This window comes from Solanum tuberosum, unplaced genomic scaffold, assembly GCF_000226075.1.
Source record: "Solanum tuberosum cultivar DM 1-3 516 R44 unplaced genomic scaffold, SolTub_3.0 scf00283, whole genome shotgun sequence".
NCBI lineage: Eukaryota > Viridiplantae > Streptophyta > Magnoliopsida > Solanales > Solanaceae > Solanum > Solanum tuberosum.
Genome location: NW_006239207.1, coordinates 798145 through 812815, shown reverse-complemented (window position 1 = coordinate 812815; position 14671 = coordinate 798145). Strand labels below are relative to the sequence as shown.

The following is a 14671-nucleotide window of genomic DNA, read 5'->3' as shown; positions in this document are numbered from 1 at the left end:
GGAAATACATATGGACTGATTAATATATAGAGGCGATCAAAAGTAATTCAGTTGATTGATTATCTGAAATTTCACTTTGTTTGTGCGGTTCCATTTTCCCGTTCCCCATTTCAAACAAACAAACAAAAAAACAATTTATGAGGAAATGGAGAGTAATGAATTTATTGATTAGGTTGTCAAAATTTGGTCATTTGCAAAAGCATAATTATTTATAAAGATAATTTAGCTAAACAAACCTCTAATAAATATTTCCTTCGTCTCATTTTATATCGTTTTATCTCAAAGAAATCGTCACAAAATAATTATCACTTTAGAAATTCAAGAATAAAGTTCATGACAATTGTTTCCAACTACTAAAGTTAAACATTAAAGAAGTGTGCACAATATTTTAAAGGGTTATTGCTCGAATAATAACGACTATATATCTATTTTGTACTCATATAAACAAGAGTTAAAAACTAGCTGCACCCATGTACTCCTTCGTCGTAGTTTACGTGACATTATTTTCCTTTTAGTAGGAAAGAATGACATCTTTTTATATTAACTATATATACCTCTCTTGTGTTTGCAAGCTATTGCAAGGAACATAGGTTTTATTTTGTGCGCACCCAAAGAATAGCGCTGCAGATTTCCCTTGTCATAAAAAAAAAGTCTAGAGACCAAATAGAGTTACATAAATTGCATGTTCTTAGTATAATACAGTAAAACAAATTAAGAATTTCTCGACAATTATATAATTATCTATATATTATATTTAGCGGCAATAATAAATATGGGTATTTATAACCAGCACTCTATATAAAATGTTACTGAAGACTTTAGCAACTCTAAATACAATGACATTAAGTCATTAACTCAATTACCGCTAAATATTTTTGCGGCAATAAATGTTACCACTAAAAGGAACATGACTAGCATATCTCAGCAGAAAACAAACTAAAATTACAAATGGAAACACTTCCTACAAAATCTTTGAGTAAAGCAAAATCTATTTCTTTGTCACACCAATCCTCATAAGAGCAACATAAGCCAAGAACCTAAAACCAAAAAGCATAACAGCCAATGCAACAATTGAGATGCCTTTACCTCCAAGCCCTATAGTTTTTATGGAAGGAGAATCTTCAACCAGACACGTCGCGTTTAGGCCACATGAATACGTTTCCCCCGGACTATATTGAGACCCCAACAAGAGCTTGTACGCGTACTGAGTTATTGATACGTGCTTTATCCAGGCAATGAACCTCGGGACATGCTGAACATAGAACCCTCCAGCTAAGGTAAACGATATCAAGATGACTAAAGCGAGTACAGTAGCTGACTTTTCGTCCATGACCATTGCACCAATAGCAAGTCCAAGGCTTTGGGAGACTAATACATTGTAGAGGAGGCTGAATAAAGTAGAGAAGAACCTCCCCGCGGATGGTTTTAGGCCAGCCATCCAGTATGTTATAACAGTGGAAATAGTCGGAAGGACTAGCTCCATCGGAAGATCACCTACAGTCATAGCCATAAAGTACGCGGAGAGCCTATACATGCCAGATGATCTTTCTTTCTCCAGCATCATCCTTTCTTGTGGGAAGGTAAAAATACCTTGGAACACAGAATAAAACTCCCAGAAACTAGTGTAGAAGAACAGAAGGCCTGTCTGCAACACTTAACAAATGACATTAATTCAACTTCGATAAATGCACCAATCACATCGTAAAAAGAGTTTTTTACACTATCAGATCACCTAATTATAAGATTAACTACATGTAACGTGTATTCGTTAATAACAACCTGGTTATAACAGGTGAAATTACACTGGTTAGCTTAATTCTTTATAGTACCAATTTTATAATAACAACACATATACACCCGGTGTTATCCCACAGGTGGGGTGGAGACGGTAAGTGTAAGCTAGACCTTACCAGTACCTCGTGAAGGTAGAGTGTATATACCAATTTAATATCTTCAACGGCTTACTTCACGTAAAGTTAACAATTACCTGATCTTGAATGTTGTTAGATTTCCACCATAACAATCCACTGAAGAAAGACATCACCAAGACTTCTCCAACCTTAAGGTTAGATAAGGACTCGTGTTTTCGTTCTTTCATCCCTCTTCTCAATAACACTGAGAATTGCTGCCACCATGTATTCGACCATTGACTGAATTTCTTTTCAGGTAATTTTTCAGTTGCCTGGTGATCAATAGATTCTTGCAACTGTTCGTTCAAGTTCTTCGCTAGATTGGTTTTGAAAGCAGTTACCAAAGTTTGTTTGATTGATGCTGGATCTTCTCTAGGAGCATCAGATAATACGCGAGGATCATCAGATAGTATACCTAAGAAATTAAAATCACACAAGTTTACTAGCTAGTCATTCATATCGTTTGCCTAAATGAGAACGTGTATTATTAGTTGGAACTTAGAAATATACAATCGCGAAGATAATAAACCACACATGATGATGGGTATTGTAAATAGCAGAGTGGCTTTGCTGACATGATCCACGGAGATTCAGCCCCTTGTCTATCCGATTCATGAAAGACCAAAAAGGTCTAACTACATGAAATTACTATCTATAACAAAGAAGGATAGATAAACATACCACTTGATAGATCCAATAAGAAGTCCGATGGATTCATAGCAACTAACGGGGGAAATCCGATGCCTGAAAAATATCCCATTGCATCTTTACCTCTGCCAAAATACAGGGGATTTCCTTCGGATAACAGCAACACTTTGTCGAACATGTAAAATAGCCTACTAGAAGGCTGATGTATTGTCATTGCAACTGTCCTGCCACCGTTTGCTAAATCTTTTAACGTAGACACAATCCTTAAAGCTGTAGTAGAATCAAGCCCCGATGTTGGTTCATCCAAGAGCAATAAACTCGGATTGATAAGCATTTCTTGCCCAATACTTACTCTTTTCCTCTCCCCACCGGATATCCCTCTCAAAAGCGAATCTCCAATGATGCTATCCTTGCACTTTGTTAATCCAAGTTGAGGTATAATTGCATCACAATGCGCGGTTTTTTCCTCAACTGAATAAGTTTTAGGCAAACGGAGGAGGGCAGTGAACACAAGCGTTTCGTACACTGTAAGGTGAGGATAAAGAACATCATCTTGAGTAACAAAACCAATACTACGCTTCATGGAACTAGAAAAGGGGTTATTATTGTACGTTATAACGCCATCTAGATGGCCCTTAACGAGCCTGCCTCCGAGTCCTGTTAGCAGAGTTGTTTTTCCACATCCTGAAGGGCCTAATATCGCCAGCATTTCTCCTGGATAAACGATCCCCGAGACATCCTTCAAGATTATTTTCTCCTCCTCTGATTTTGATGAATTCTTCAAACACCCTTCTTTTACAAGCTTAATCTTGTAAGCAACATTCTCAAACTGCAAAAACACCCAATGCATTATCTTTAGCAAATAAGTTGAAGAGTTTAACTTCTACACATTCAATAATTTTTACACAATCTTATCATCTAAACTATGTACAATCATACAAAATTGAATCAGTTTGAATGATTCTGATACCATTTGTAACGGCCATCCCGCTAATGATATTGTTCGATTTGGGCCTAGATCCGTACGGTTTTAAAATGTGTCACTAGTGTGTCAGGTCTGCTTACTTATATACCAACATCTCTGTTGTGTTTTGCTGATGTGAAACTTCTTATCTTAAGTTGAGGTATCAGACTCTTGCTTAGTAGCTAGTTTATTATGCAAATCAATTGTATATTTGTAGTCATGATATAATTATCGATCAGATATACAAATCAATTGTATTTCTCTCATCTCTTCTAGATCTCGCTCGCCTCTCTCTCTTCTAACATGTAGCTACAAATCCTTATTATAGAAACATTAGCTAAGAATCCTTATTACAAATTCTGATAAATAAAAGCCTAATTTGGATCGGCTCACTCTTGTCCATACGGTACATATGTAAGACCTCTTTAGGTCCTATTTCGGATACACAAGAGAATCAAATCGCAAATTTTGACACATAATTTTCAGCCCTAGAAGCCAACTTCAAATTGTGATTCCCGCTTCGTTCCTTATCTAATTGAGCTAATTTGCCACTAGCTTCCCCAAACATTACTAGTAAGAGCCATGCATATTAAGTTATAATATATCATCTTGTCTACGAAAAAAACCTAATGTGGAACTTCTAGAGTAACACCAAGAAAACAATAAAACAAAAAATGATATGAAATATTTAAAGAATTACCTTAAGAGTGATGGGACGATTAGTGTTGTCAAAGATAACTTCACTTTTAGAATGATGAATGTGTAGAGGACTCTCTATATTCTCCATCTCTTGTTCCATGTTTAGAATTATAAATAATAATACTGATATATTTCAAAATCAAGAAGCAATTATAGATGAATTTGATGAATTTCATTTTTCTATAATGAATTCTTGGGAATATATATGGACTAATGTATAGAGACAATAGAAAGTAATTAATAGTTTTAAGAGGAGTAAGACTCTACAAACGTTACAAGGAAATAAAAATTAAAGAGTCATGGTCAAAGATTCATTGTATTTGAATTTTCAGATCCAAGTTATGTATTCCTTTCGTTTCTTTTTAGTTGTCTTTTTGAGAGTCAGTTTCACTAATTTTTTCAAAGGCAAATTAAATTATATTAATTTGATATTTTAAAATAAAAAATTAGATATTCAAAAACTATTTAAAAAGTAGTACTATAAGTTGTAATTTTATATTACAATATTATAAAAGTATGAATAATAATGTTGGTTGACCAAAATATTCTTCGAATGATTTATATGCCTTTTTAGTCTAATTCTATCATATTTTGGTTGGTAACTTGGAAAACTAAAAAATATCACATAATGAAAATAGTGCGACAAATATTACTTCCAAATGACACATATATATGTAAAGATAAAAAAAAAGAAAGAAGAAGACAATGATGGACACATAAATTTATTCTAACAATTTCTAATGTGTTTGAATGTTAGAAACCAAGGACTCAAATTTGCCATTTTTTAAGTGGCAAAGACTAAATGTACCATTTTTTTTAAAAATGGCAAAGACTAAAAGTAGTATTATGTGTTTGACTATCAATTTGAGAACTAATTTCTTGATACTAAAAGAATAATCTCTCTGTGTCCAGTTTTAATTGTTATGTTGTGTTTTTCAAAAGTCAATTTTACTATTTTTTAAAGTTAAATTAGATTACATTAATTCAATATTTTAAATAAAAAAATTAGATATTAAAAAAACTATACGAAAAGTACTATAAATTCCAATTTTTTTTGCATATCAATATGATGAAAAAATATATCATAAAAATTAAAATGTTAGTCAAAATTCTTATAATTTGACTCTAAAAAAGGAAACACATGACAATTAAAAGTGTACAATTTGTATCTGACCAACATTCCAAAAATACTTTCAAGCAAAGCTATTTTTTCAACTTCTCAAAATTAAAGTAATTACTAACCCCAAAAAATATCTTTTTCCGTAGAGCCACCACAATTCTCTAAATTAAATAATATTTAAATAATGTGTATTTTAAATTTGTCAAAACCTTGACCAAAAAGACTATCATTTCCCATTCTTGGATTGTCATGAAAAAAAAGGATAAATTAAATTAGATGCAATATATTTGTTAGTTTCAAGGTGTAAAATTTAGTATTGCCTCTATTGTCATGACCCATAGAAAGACATACTATCTCCGTCCACTTTTAATTATCATAATTTCTTTTTTAGAGTTAAACTATAAAAAATTTGACTAACATTTTATGATATATTTTTTTAATCACATTGATATGTAATTTTTTTTGCAATTTATAGTATTTTTCGTATAGTTTTTGAATATCTAGATTTTTTTCTTTAAAATATCGAATTAATATAATCTAATTTAACTTTGAAAATTAATCAAATTGACTTTCACAAAACGTAACATGACAAATAAAAGTGGACGGAGGGAGTAAGTAACAACTAACCATACACTCTTTTTGACTCAACACAATATGACAACATTATATTCTGGACTCCTTTGATGCAAACTTAAAGATTTTCTTTTCCAATAAACGTATCCTGACTTTTAACTTAAACAACATATTCTAACAAAACTTCTATCCAAACACACGCAATAAAATCGTAGACAGTCAAATAAATTCAATTAATGAAAACTCAGATACAATAATTGTATCAAAATCAAAGCACGATTGAATTATTATATCAAAAATAATTTAAAATTATCTTTATCATAATATCAAAAATTTCGATCTTAAAATCATGGCACGATCAAATTATTATATCAAAATCAAAAATTTTGATATTGCGATTTTAGTTTACAAGATAGAAAATTGGTAAAGGTGAATGGTGGACCAAATAAATGCATTATTTTTATTCTATGAATCTTATTCTATTCTTTTCCTATGGTTATCTTCATAATAACGACACCAACCGTTAGACAAAAATAACTACGTGTTGGGTTTAACTTATAGTATAAGGAATTAATATGATTTCTTTTTTCTTTTTCAGACTGACAAAATTATTCTTTATTTTAATTTGTTTATCTGATTTTAATTTGGTATGGAATTTAAGAAGATTAAGATTTTTCAATTTTGTGGTCTTAAATTAAAGATACGTAGAATGTATCAGATGTCTTCTAATATTATGGTCTTAAACATGTTATGTGAAAAGTTGGAATCAAAGAATTGTCAAAAAGATTAAAAAAATCTTTGAAACTAACTGCAAAAGAAAAGTAAGACCAACAAATTGAAATCGAGAAAGTATATTATCAGTGGGTAGAATTTAAAATCGTTAGGTTTCATATCAACAACTCAATTTAACCCCCACCAAATCTTTTTTTTTTTTTTTTGCTTTGTTAGGCAATTTTCCTTTGGGATTTTAGTTACCATATTCATTTGCTTTTTTGTTCTTTAAGAGTATTTTGTTATTAAGAACATTTATTAATTGCAGTACTTCAAGCAATCAAGGATTAAAAAAAAAGCAGTTTGATGCACTAATTTAAAACTTTCATTATGTGTGGGGTTCAAAGAAGAGTTCTCTTACATTTCTGTAAGAGGTTGTTTCCGCAATTGAAGCTAAATGGTTAGATTCAACTAATTCCTAATTAAAGTCCTTATGTCCATTTATGTAATTAGATTAGTGCTAATAAATACATAGTGAACACTTGGGGATAGTTTCATTAGCTAGCTTTTGGATAATTAAGGGTAGTATATATCCTTTAATGAGTGTTTAAGCTAATTTATGCAAAATATTCCTATTTATTTAGATATTGTTCCTATATTTTTTTTAAATTGCAAATATAGCCTTTGTAAAAGTACTCTTCGAGACAACATTAATATTAACGTTTGCAATTAGTATTTATAATATTTCAGATCATGATTTCACATTTTTTTCATAAGATTTTTCAATTTACTTAAAAAGAAAACATTTATACTGTGATCTAAATTGTTCATAAGTTGCACGAGAAATAAAAAGAGGGTCATCTTAATATGAAATATCTATCAATAATATATTAAATTTCAATAATATTAGGCATTTTGTTAAATTAGGTCTTAGGCCTAACTCACACCCCAAAAGCTAGCGCAAAGGGAGGAGGATTGCCCTAAGTCCTTATAAGGAGTCCACCCATCTCATTAACCACCGATGTGGACTTTTGTCATTCTTTAACACCCCACCTTACGCCCAGTGCTTAGCATCTGGTGCGTGGGCAATTTTGATTTTGGGGGTCCCAACATCGGGTGAGACGGGCCCTGCTCTGATACCATGTTAAATTAGGTCTTAGGCCTAACTCACACCCCAAAAGCTAGCGCAAAGGGAGGAGGATTGTCCAAGCCTTATAAGGAGTCCACCCATCTCATTAACCACCGATGTGGACTTTTGTCATTCTTTAACACCCCACCTCACGCCCAGTGCTTAGCATTCAAAGGAAGGAGGATTGCTCAAGCCTTATAAGGAGTCCACCCATCTCATTAACCACCGATGTGGGACTTTTGTCATTCTTTAACATAAGAAGTATTTGTTGGGTTTTATTTGCCCTGAATTTCTTAACATAAATAGGTTTCCCTTTTAGGAAAAGATTTTGGATTGGCTAGTCCTTTTTTTGTAGGAAAAGGTTTAGAACTCTATAAATAGAGGTTTGTTCTTTCTAACTTAATCAGCATTCACAATGTAGTCTTAAGGGATTTGAGAGTTTTGGTTAGGGGGATAATTTGTGGGTCACAAACTTTATACGTTATCACCTGTGTGAACCTCCCATGTATTCCGAGTGAATTGGTTGAGGTTATTTCTCTCTATATTTTGTACTCTCATATTTATATAGTGGATTGCTCATCTCCTTTGTGGACGTAGGTCGATTGACCGAACCACGTTAAATTAGGGTCCTTGGGCCTAAACTCACACCCCAAAAGCTAGCTCAAAGGGAGGAGGATTGTCCAAGCCTTATAAGGAGTCCACCCATCTCATTAACCACCGATGTGGGACTTTTGTCATTCTTTAACACATTTAACATCTAAGTTGCTCAGAGTACTCTTCAAAATTGTTTCCGTACCTATGCCAGATCCTCCAAAAATACACTATTTATGAAATATCTGACTGTCACCCTGATAGCATTTTTTAAGAATCCGAGCAACATAGGTTACCAGAATATGGAAAGGTTAGAGTAGTAACATCAACTTTAGGTATATATATTGTGTGGTGAAAGTTGAAATGTCGTTACATTTTGTTGGTGTGTCCTTTCACTTTTAATTTTTTCGAATAAATAATATACTTCTTCTTTATTGTTACTTACTCTTCTTCTTCATTACTCAAAAAAGACTTTTATTACATTGTATATAGACACACATTGAAACTGAAACAACATAGAAAAATAAAAAATTGTGTGTGAAAAAAGTGTTTCAATTTCATTATCAATGGCTTCAAAATTGTTAATGATCAGTGTGTTCGTTTTCGATGTAATTGCTTTTGCTTTGGCTATTGCTGCTGAACAGAGACGGAGCACTGTATGTATCTATTAATTTTTTTGCTATGTTATGTTCATTTTTATATTATCCATATTTTTGTCTTTTTAGATCAGAGGCGGAGTCAGAATTTGAAATTTATGAGTTTGATAGAACCTGTAACTTGATGTCTGGCTCCGCTCCTTGTTTTGATCCATTAAGATCAGATAACATAAAATTACTTGTGGTTTTGGTCTTTGATCTGTTCAATTCTTGAAAAATTGATCTTTTTATGTCGTGATATAGAATCAGAATTTGAAATTTATGAGTTTGGAACTAGTGATTGAAAATTCATAGCTTATTTTAGTTACTGAATTCACAATTACATATTTGATGAAAAATTTAATATATGATCAAACCAAAATTTTATTAACTTGGTCTAGGGGTGGGCATAAATACCGGAAAACCAAACCGAACCGAACTATTTTGGTTCTTCGGTGTTTCGGTTCGGTGTCGGTTCATTTTTTTTGGAACTTCGGAGTTCGGTGTAAGGGTCCCGAAACTACGATGCACCGAAGAACCGAAGTTTTATTAAATAAATTTAAATTTAAATTATATTATTTAATAATACTGATATATTTTGACTCAAAATATTTACCTGGCCCATTTCAATTTTTAACTTTACCTGGCCCATTTCAATTTTAAATTTTGGAGCCTAAACAAAACAGTAAAGGGCACACTTTATCATTTACACTTCAAAACAGTAAAGGGCACCCAGCCTAAACAAAACTATTTTGATGTTATTACTTTTTATTTTAGACTGTTAGTTGTTACTTTGAAGTTTGAAGTGTGAAGTGAACAACAATTGTTACTTTATCATATTCCCTTTTTATTTTTATTCACACCGAAAAACCGATTTAAAAACATCGAACTAAACCGAACCGAATCGATCTAGTTTGGTTTGAAATATGGTGCACACTTTTCTAAAACCGAATACCGAAGAACCGAACCAAAATTTGATTAAACTGAACGCCCACCCCTAACTTGGTCCAAGACGTAGACAGTACTATAGCTCCGCCCCTGTTTATAACTACAAAAATATCTATTACATTATGCCTATTCTTAGCATTTATTTGAATAAATCAGCCTCTATCATATTGCTATTTCGAAAGTTATATTTCACACACTTTTCGTTTTTTATTCAAATTCTACTAGTATATGTACTTCATTTTGATCTAACAACTCGTCGTTTCATTGATTGATAGGCCACAATTCAAACAGATAATGAACAAGTGTATACTTATTGTGTCTATGACTCCGATATTTCAACTGGATTTGGCGTTGGCGCCTTCTTATTTCTCATGGCTGGACAAATCCTTATAATGGTGGCGAGTCGTTGCTTCTGTTTTGGAAAGCCTTTGAGCCCCGGTGGTTCAAGGGGTTGTGCTGTTCTTTTATTCATCATGTGTTGGTAAATGACACAACACAATATATTTTTTCAGACTCGATATAATGTGATAATAATTAAGTTATTAACCTATGTTTCAGGGTTACATTTTTCATCGCGGAGGTGTGTTTGTTGGCTGGTTCAGTTAGGAACGCGTACCATACAAAGTATAGATCATCACTCTTGTTTAATGATCGACCTGTATCTTGTGAGACTGTGAGAAAAGGTGTTTTTGCTGCTGGAGCCGCGTTTATTTTCTTCACTAGCATAATCAATAAGTTTTACTTTATCAGTTACTCCAACGCTAAGGGTGGAGCCGGACCATATGGTGGAGAAGCTGGTGTGGGAATGGCAGCCTACAAATGAATGTGATCAATCATGAAGTTTTATATGTATACAATTTTTTCCAGTTTTTAGTTGTACTTGACTTCATATTTTGGTACTCTTGGTTTTTTTTTTTTTTTTTTGAGAATGTTTAGGTGTTCAAAAGGTGTTTGATCCTTTCTTTTTTTTTTTTTTTTTTTGGTATTGGTGTTTATAAGATAGTATTTTTGAAGACATAAAACCATTAATAAGTATCTAATTGTGATGTCATTTTGTTAAAGAGAGTCCTTCGCGCAAATTGTTTCTGTGAAGAAGTTAAAGTTGATTTTTTGGAATATGATAGGTTGTTCTAGTAATGTTTCTAGAATAATTATCTTACAGAAATATCTAGATATCTAGAAGATAAAGTTCACTAGATTTTTCTTGTAGATGTTCTTGAGGAATTAGATATTTGTAGAGAATTATGGAATAATCTAGATTTTGTAGTATCTAGAATCATCCATAGATAAATATAAATAGGGGATGATATTGAACATTTGTAACCAACCAAAACTAAAGACAATTCAAGAGTCTTCACCATAAACAAGTTCTCCTTTCTAGCTTCCTCTTCTTTGGTTGAATCTTTCGGTCTTAGTTAACGATCTTGGGCTAACAGAAGCTGGTTCCTGAATTATACTTTTCTTCTGCTATTCTATACAGTTTTGAATAGGCAAATTTAAGCAAGACGGAGAGTAGTAACATCTTATTATCCACATGAAGTAGTAGAAGACCTTCTACTCTATCTCTATAAAAAAAAAGCCTACAAGGATAGGAAATCTTTTTTTTAGAGAGTCGATGCTTTAAGACGGACTCTAATAGCAGTTGTAACCTACTTCACGTCAACAAATGTGAGGAAGAGTACCTTTATTTTACTTGAAAAAATCGCTACCATAGGATTTATGACAAAATTTGATGGATCAAATCATTTTAAAAAAAAGAGACTCCATCCAAATCTTTCACTCCTTGGGTGAGACGTTCTGTTCTATGAACACCCCCAACTTCAAAATGATTCACTTTCAAGAAATTAGATATTCTTTTTAAAAAAATAAATAAATATAAGACAAATAAATTAAAACGGAAAGCGTGATTAATTCCTGACCAATGGTGTTGCTTGTAGTAATGTAGACGTTATTTGAATGGATTTTGTCAATATGTAAATTCACATTAATTTATATAATAATTTATAATGTCAATTGACAATTGACATAGTACTCACTAGAAGTGTTAAAACTCTGGCGTCATTTGGAAAGAAAAACTGCATTACTATTCTGCACGCTTCGATACATTTGTTTAGCTAGAAAATTTATCTATCGTTAATTACATATATATAATCTTGAAAAGCACTATAGCTATGTGGGATGGGATCAGGAGCAGGGGTGGAGCGTGGAGGGCGTTGGGGATGCGATCATACAAAGATATAATGAGCTTAAAATGTCACGTGTAACACTTATTTATTTTTTTATTCTTAAGAAATTTGATTTCTTAATTATAAAAAAAAATTAATTTTTAAATTTTCGATCAACTAACCATGATTTTTTAAAATAAAAAACATGTTTCGTCCCTACTAAACACACTCTTCTTGGTGGAGAAACCCAATCAAGAAGCCCCAAATTAAGCTATAAAAAGCACGCTTGTTCTTGTCTGACTTCACCATTTAGTGCTTTTGACTTTTGACTTCTTACTAATTTATATATATATATATATATATACTTAGTATAAAATAGGGGAAAAGGACAAATAAACCCCGAACTATTGTAAATGATATGCAGATACCCTCCGTCATACTTTTGGGACATTGGTGCCCCTGCCGTCCAAAAACTAGAGCATATATACCCTTTATACTAACGGACATACACGTGTCATAATCTTATCCACCGACCCGACATTTATTAAATATCGGATCGATGGATAAGATTGTGCCAGTGTCCCTATTTAGTCTTCCGTTAGAGTGAAGGGGATATATGCCTTAGTTTTTGAACGGCAGGGACACCAATGTCCCAAAAATATAACGGAGGGTATCTACGTACCATTTATGATAACTCAGGATATATTTGTCCTTTTTCCCTTTCTTTTTTTTTTGTATATATTTTGTAAATTCGTAAGGTGAAGTGTTTAGGGCAGTAAATATCCTTTATTATTTTCATTTTTGAAATAAAACTTCTAGAGTAATGTATTTGACCTTTGAAATAAAAAATAATACTTCATTACTAATCACAAAAGCAAGTAGTGAGGTAAAACAAATCTATCTCTTAACCTACAAGCAATATTGGGTTGGCTTCTACTAAATTGCAAGAGTCATGCCTTTCGATGTCAATGAAAACATGCAATCACAAATTACTTTTTTTCTGTCTTTTTTGTGTACATATGTGAAAAGAATATATCCTCTTTCAACTTATTTATCTTAATTTCCTGTCGTTATTAAATATACGACTCTTTAATTTTGACATATCATATGATATGTTTTAAGGACACGATTAAAAAACAGTTACATTATACGTATCTTTACTTTAATATTATAAGATTCGTTTTTTTTACTTTCTTAAACTTCACACTAAGTTAACAAATAAGCAGAGGAAGTAGTTGATGAAGAAGGCTTCAATAAAATGTCAACATCCATAACCTAAGCGCACTCGTCATCATATTTCTATCATATTTTGCTTCAATGCCCTTTTCTTCCCTCCTCATGTTGATGTATTCTCAAATTTTCATTCATACATACTTCAAGAAAATCACCTTGTACGAGCACACGAAAAATGGAAAATATTGAATCGATTGATAATGTTCAATCCATTATGTCAATGTATAGACCTTTAAAAAAGCTCAAAATTAACCCATCATCACAACATAATAGCCTTCGATCAAGTGGAGACGGGGTGGAGCCTGTAGCTCAGAGGATTAGAGCACGTGGCTACGAACCACAGTTTCGTTTTCCTTTTGCTCTAGATGATCCTCCATCAAGTAATTGTCACCTTAATTGGCAATCACTTACTCAAAATCAAACTATGATTTCTTTTGCACCTCAAAGTTGCTTTAATCAGTGTCGAATCACTGACAATGGGACGAGGACGACTACAATGATGAATGTTTATGGCACTGTCTCCTCCCCTGTACCTAAACAGTACAGGGGAGTGAGACAACGCCACTGGGGGAAATGGGTAGCAGAGATTCGCCTTCCTCGTAAAAGAACTAGACTTTGGTTAGGCACGTTTGAAAGTGCTGAAGAAGCTGCTTTTGCTTATGATGTCGAGGCCTTTAGGCTCAGAGGAACAGATGCGCGTCTTAATTTCCCACATCTGTTCCTCGGAGACCTGGCCCCGTCTGATAAGAACATAGATGAGACTAACTCAGCATCATCAAGTACTACTTCATTCGCGAAAATTCCTTCTCAAATCCAAAACAATAAACGGTGCATCAGGCAATGTCGGAACAAAAACAGGGTACCTTCAGCTGTGGAACAGAGTACCTCTGTTTTAGACAAAGAAATAAGGATGCAGAATAAGGCCGCGTACAATAAACCCTTGTGGTATGACCCTTCCCAGGACTCTGTGCGTAACGAGAGCTTTGTACACCAGACTTCCCAAATAAAGATGTTTGATGGGAGCGATTTTTATGAATCGACACCAAAATATACTAGTAATATACAACAAGAAAATAGTGATATGTGGAAGAATGTACTTCAATCTAATCCATTTGGGAATTACAGTATTTGCACTGATGATAATTTGCAGCAACAACAGCAGCCATGTGATTTCACTATTACTGATCCAGGTTTCGGGGATGATGTTTTTAACTTTTCCTCCAAACTCCTAGAATAGATGGTTACTTCTAGGGATCATGGGTGGAGCTACGTGGTTTCTGATGGTCAGCTGAACACTCTTTGTCGGAAAATTATACTGTATAAGTCTAATCTTACTTTATATTGG

General features: G+C 33.0%; 2 protein-coding genes across 2 annotated transcripts; one reads left to right on the top strand and one right to left on the bottom strand.

The window, feature by feature from the left end:
- Positions 1 to 914: 914 nt before the first annotated feature.
- Positions 915 to 4321, bottom strand: LOC102598552 (ABC transporter G family member 9-like). The gene is made up of 4 exons (XM_006358940.2): positions 4223 to 4321; positions 2592 to 3387; positions 1988 to 2325; positions 915 to 1645 (listed from the first exon to the last, which is right to left on the bottom strand). The coding sequence occupies exons 1-4, from the start codon at positions 4319 to 4321 to the stop codon at positions 989 to 991; spliced, it is 1890 nt and encodes a 629-aa protein (XP_006359002.1). The 3' UTR covers positions 915 to 988.
- A 4466-nt stretch (positions 4322 to 8787) lies between these two features.
- LOC102590575 (uncharacterized) lies at positions 8788 to 11020 on the top strand. Its single transcript, XM_006358925.2, has 3 exons — positions 8788 to 9001; positions 10204 to 10409; positions 10487 to 11020. Exons 1-3 carry the CDS (start codon positions 8912 to 8914, stop codon positions 10749 to 10751), a joined length of 561 nt encoding a protein of 186 aa, XP_006358987.1. The 5' UTR covers positions 8788 to 8911; the 3' UTR covers positions 10752 to 11020.
- The last annotated feature ends 3651 nt before the right edge of the window (positions 11021 to 14671 follow it).